Source organism: Phoenix dactylifera, chromosome 1 (genome assembly GCF_009389715.1).
Source record: "Phoenix dactylifera cultivar Barhee BC4 chromosome 1, palm_55x_up_171113_PBpolish2nd_filt_p, whole genome shotgun sequence".
In the NCBI taxonomy this organism is placed as follows: Eukaryota; Viridiplantae; Streptophyta; class Magnoliopsida; order Arecales; family Arecaceae; genus Phoenix; species Phoenix dactylifera.
Window position 1 is genome coordinate 33,046,983 of NC_052392.1, and position 5,164 is coordinate 33,052,146.

The window sequence follows — 5,164 nt, forward strand, 5'->3', positions numbered from 1 at the left end:
AATTTTTATAGTGATTTTTGTAGTAATATTCTTCTAAAAATTTGAATTTATGTGCATATGTTTTTAAAATTTATATTTATTTCTGTATCCTCATAAAATATTATTTTAGTACAGATACTTCTAATATAAAGATTTTTCTAACATCGTTAATAAAAAATATATTTATTTTAATTAAAAAAATAAAATTTTGAAATTATTTTTTTATATTTTAGTTATTTTAATTTAAAATCATTAATTTTTTAACATGGGTATGTATGTAAAATAAAAATAAAAGAAGGGTAGGATAGCAAAAACAAATGTTTTATAAGGATATATATGCAAATATAAACTTGAGAGGGTATTTATATAAAATTTAATATTGAGAAGGGTGTCTATGAAAAAAAAAAATTATTTTTATATATCCACAGTCGGGTATTAAGACATAATTTATTAATGTCGAAACACCATCAAGAATATATATATAATTTAGGATAAAATTCAAAGTCATAGCACACGCCTTCTACCCTCCACCGCCCTTTTAGGTATTCTTTTTCTTGGGGAAATTCCACAGTTTCGTGCTTTGGTGTCTCATTGATGTACAACACTAACGGAGGAATTTGAGGCGTTAATGGGGGCAGGAAAGCCTCGGTGGTACTGGAGAGCAAGGGAAGCTTCTCCTTTGCTACAAAAAGTGGGTTCCTTTAGGTCTTAGGTCTTTAGTAAGAGATCTGAATCATATATTCCCTCTGCCCTCTCTTTTGATGGCCTGAAAGCAAAAGGAATGGGATTGGGAGGAAAAATCCCAACCTAGATGGAGCTTTTGGTGTTCGAGGCCTGCGAGTATCTATTCCGTTCCTCCTTCCCATCTCTTTAGAAACCCTTGCAGATTATGTTAACTTAAAAGGATATCTGTTCAGCAATCAGAGAGTCTTCGATTGATGGCATGAAAAAGAAAAAGAAGCAAAAGGGTTGTAACCATTGTAAGCATCTTGCTCTTGCTCAATTTCTTCTTGCTATTGGATTTTAGCTGGTCTCGATGTTTATTTTTGCTTTGAATGGTAGAGTGGCTGCCATGAGGGCTTGGACCAGTCGTCTTCTTCTTCTTCTTCTTCTTCTCTGTGCAATTTTGTGCTTCATTTCGGCGGTTTTGGGCGACACCGACCAGAATGACATGGCCATCCTCGACGAATTCCGGAAGGGATTGGACAATCCGGAGCTCCTGCAATGGCCGGCCGGCAGCACCGACCCCTGCGGCGAGAAGTGGAAACATGTCTTCTGTGCGGGCTCCCGGGTAGCCCAGATCCAGGTCGCGAATCTTGGACTGAGTGGTTCTCTCCCCCAGGATTTGAATAAACTCCAGATGCTCAGCAATGTTGGCCTTCAGAGAAACAAATTCAGTGGAAAGTTGCCAACTTTCAGCGGGCTGTCCAACTTGCAGTATGCCTATCTCAGCGGCAATCAGTTCGACACCATTCCCTCCGATTTCTTCGTCGGCCTCACCGAATTGCAGGTCATGTCTTTGGATGAGAACCCCTTGAATCAGAGCACCGGGTGGACGCTGCCTCAGGAGTTGGAGAATTCAGCTCAGCTGATGAATCTCACATTGAGTACTTGTAATCTTGTCGGCCCGCTGCCGGACTTCTTGGGGAGGATGTCTTCCCTGAGAGTTTTGGAGCTGTCCTACAACAATCTCTCGGGCGAGATCCCGGCGACTTTCTCCGGGTCGAGCCTGCAAATTCTGTGGCTGAACAACCAGGATGGGCTGGGGTTCAATGGCTCCATCGATGTCATCGCCTCCATGACGGCCCTTACCCAGGTCTGGCTTCATGGAAATGGCTTTACTGGTCCGATCCCGAGCGGGATTGGGGCCTGCACTTCTTTGACGCAGCTGTCGCTCAATGGAAACCAGCTCGTCGGCATCATTCCGGAGAATTTGACCGCTCTGCCGGAGCTCCAGTCGCTGAAATTGGATAACAATGCTTTCATGGGCCCTATTCCAAAAGTGAAATACAACTTCACTTACTCTCAGAATTCCTTTTGCCAGTCCACTCCCGGGCTTCCCTGCTCGCCCGAAGTCACCGCACTTCTGGACTTCCTCCAAGGTGTGAATTACCCGCTGAAGCTCGCTAAATTATGGTCTGGTAATGATCCTTGCTCTGGCTGGTTAGGGATATCCTGCTCTGCTAATAAGGTGTCGGTCATAAATCTGCCTAACTATCAATTGGATGGCACCATCAGCCCTTCCCTTGGTCAATTAGATTCTCTCACCGACATCAAACTTGATGGAAACAATCTTACTGGCACGATTCCTCAAAATTTAACAAGCTTGAAATCCCTAAAAATGTTGAATCTTTCTTCAAACAATCTCTCTCCTCCTGCTCCCAAGTTCAGTAATGATGTGACAGTACTTGTTCATGGAAATCCATTATTCACAACTTCTAATTCTTCAGGATCTCCATCTGGCAACGGCTCCCCATCACCTCCCGGAAGTTCATCTTCCTCTCCTAGTGGTGGGAGATCTGGATCAAATACTAGCTCAAAAAATTCTAATAAGGTGAATGTTCTGATAATTGCTGTTCCAGTTGGAGTTGGTGTTTCGATCATAGGACTAGTCTCTCTACTCTTGTTCTGGCGCCAGAAGAGGAAAGAGAGCGCTTTTACAGCACCAAGTTCAATTGTTATCCACCCTAAAGACCCATCTGATGAGGACAACATGGTCAAAATTGTGGTTGTAAATAATGCCAGCAACAGCACAGCTGGTAGTGATCTTCAGACTGGAATGGATGGTGGTGCAAGCAACCTTCATGTGATCGATGGAGGGAACTTGGTAATATCAGTGCAAGTTCTTCGTAATGCAACACGAAATTTTGCCCCAGAAAATGTCCTTGGAAAGGGTGGATTTGGGGTAGTTTATAGAGGAGAACTGCATGATGGAACGATGATAGCAGTTAAGAGAATGGAGGCTGCTGTTTTGAGTAATAAGGCTTTAGATGAATTCCAGGCAGAAATTGCGGTTCTTACAAAGGTCCGACACCGTAATTTAGTATCCATATTGGGTTATTCTGTGGAAGGCAATGAGAGGCTTCTAGTTTATGAGTACATGCCACAAGGAGCTTTGAGCAGGCATCTTTTTCAGTGGAAGCAGCTCAATTTGGAGCCATTGTCTTGGAAAAAGAGGCTTAATATTGCACTGGATGTTGCACGTGGGATGGAGTATCTTCATAGCTTGGCTCATCAGTCCTTCATCCACAGAGACCTTAAGCCATCAAATATACTTCTTAGTGATGACTACAGGGCAAAAGTTGCAGATTTTGGGCTTGTTAAGCTCGCACCCGATGGAAAAAATTCTGTAGCGACTAGGCTTGCAGGAACGTTTGGATATCTGGCTCCTGAATATGCTGGTAAGGGTTCTCAATTTTTTTTTCCAACTAAATATGAATAGACATATGATCTGCTAATCATAATTCAAAAGAAAAAGGAGATTCAACTTTGGATGTTTGGGACTAAATTTGGACTTGTGGATAAAATGTTTAAAGATTGTCTTTTGCAGGTGGTTGTGGGGTTCTAGCTTACTCAATTTAATTTTTTTTATTATATGGAGCACATCTGTATGCAATTTGCACTTCTTAAATGTTGCATATCTTTCCCCTGTATATCTTTGTTTTCCATTTCGTTCTGTGCTCATTCATGTAAAAGATTTTCAGACTATACGGATTGATGGGGTTATCTTACGGGCCCTTAATTTGTTGTTAAGAGCTTCTGACATGCTTGTTATTTTTATAGAAATAATCTGATGACTATCTGGACATAATTGAATTTTTGAAAAAAAAAAATCTCAACCCTGATATATGGAGATTAAACTCCATTAATTTATGTAAGTATGCCCTTCATGATTTTTTTTTGGATTGTATTGGAACTAAAGTTTGACAATGATATTATGCATGCTCTAATGCTAATATATTTGTCCACAGATTCAGTTTTTAATCTTTGCTAGGTAGTTTATATCGTATATAATTGTTTCTGTGAAATCTGAAACTACTTCTTAAGATATGTCTATCATCGATCTTTTCTGAAGACTCCTTCACATAACAAACAGTGAACAAGTTACTATTCTAGCTTAATGCTGAAACCAATTTTTTGTTCATCTTATTTTAGCAAATTATTTTATGAAAGCAACCATATTGATTCAAATATTGCTGTCTTGATTATAACAGTGACTGGAAAAATCACAACAAAGGCTGATGTCTTCAGTTTTGGAGTAGTGCTAATGGAGCTAGTGACTGGTTTGGCGGCACTTGATGAGGACCGGCCTGAGGAAAGCCGTTATCTAGCTTCTTGGTTTTATTACATGAAAACCAGTAAGGAGAAGCTCAAGGCTGTCATTGACTCATCGCTTGATGTCACGGATGAGGCCTTTGAAAGTATATCGGTCATTGCAGAGCTTGCAGGCCATTGTGCTGCACGAGAACCTCACCAACGGCCTGACATGGGCTATGCAGTAAATGTGCTTGCTCCACTGGTTGAGAAATGGAAGCCTATGAATGATGATCAAGAAGAAAGTTTGGGCATTGACTTGCGCCAACCCCTCCTTCAAATGGTAAAAGGATGGCAAGCGGCTGATGGCACCACAAATGTCAGTTCAGTAAGCCTTGATGACAGTAAGGGAAGCATTCCAGCCAGGCCTGCTGGATTTGCGGAGTCCTTCACTTCTGCAGATGGCCGGTGAATAAGCTTAGTACGTGTCCTTTGCTTGTTGTAATTTTCGTGTTAGCAAATCCTTCTTATCTTATTTTTTAATCCATATAATTAGAGATATTTTGAGAGACTTAATGTTTGCGTCAAAGTTTGTGTTTTTTCTATTTGGTTCTGTAATTGTTAATGGTGAATGAAGCTAGATGTCTCTTGCTAATGCTATCCTATATCAAAATATATGTGTTCAGTCCTCTCTGTTCGGCCTGTTTCTCTGGAAATGGTGTAAATAGTAAGAGAGATCATGAACTTTTGCTGCCTTGGTTTGCTTTCAATAGCTGTGATATGTGCAAATTTAATGTGATAGGATCGCCGTTTCATGAAAATTCGTTCAAATTGGTAGCCAAAAATATGAAGAAAAATTAATCTTTATGCAGTTTTCTGCTCATTTTTATGACATTTTGCAATCCAAGTCTTTTTTCTGAAAATGAAATAT

General features: G+C 40.4%; 1 protein-coding gene across 1 annotated transcript; it reads left to right on the top strand.

Annotated features, from left to right (window-relative positions):
• The first annotated feature begins 490 nt into the window (after nucleotides 1–490).
• LOC103721007 (receptor protein kinase TMK1-like) lies at nucleotides 491–4,935 on the top strand. Its single transcript, XM_008811021.4, has 3 exons — nucleotides 491–959; nucleotides 1,042–3,380; nucleotides 4,194–4,935. The coding sequence occupies exons 2-3, from the start codon at nucleotides 1,052–1,054 to the stop codon at nucleotides 4,703–4,705; spliced, it is 2,841 nt and encodes a 946-aa protein (XP_008809243.2). The 5' UTR covers nucleotides 491–959; nucleotides 1,042–1,051; the 3' UTR covers nucleotides 4,706–4,935.
• The last annotated feature ends 229 nt before the right edge of the window (nucleotides 4,936–5,164 follow it).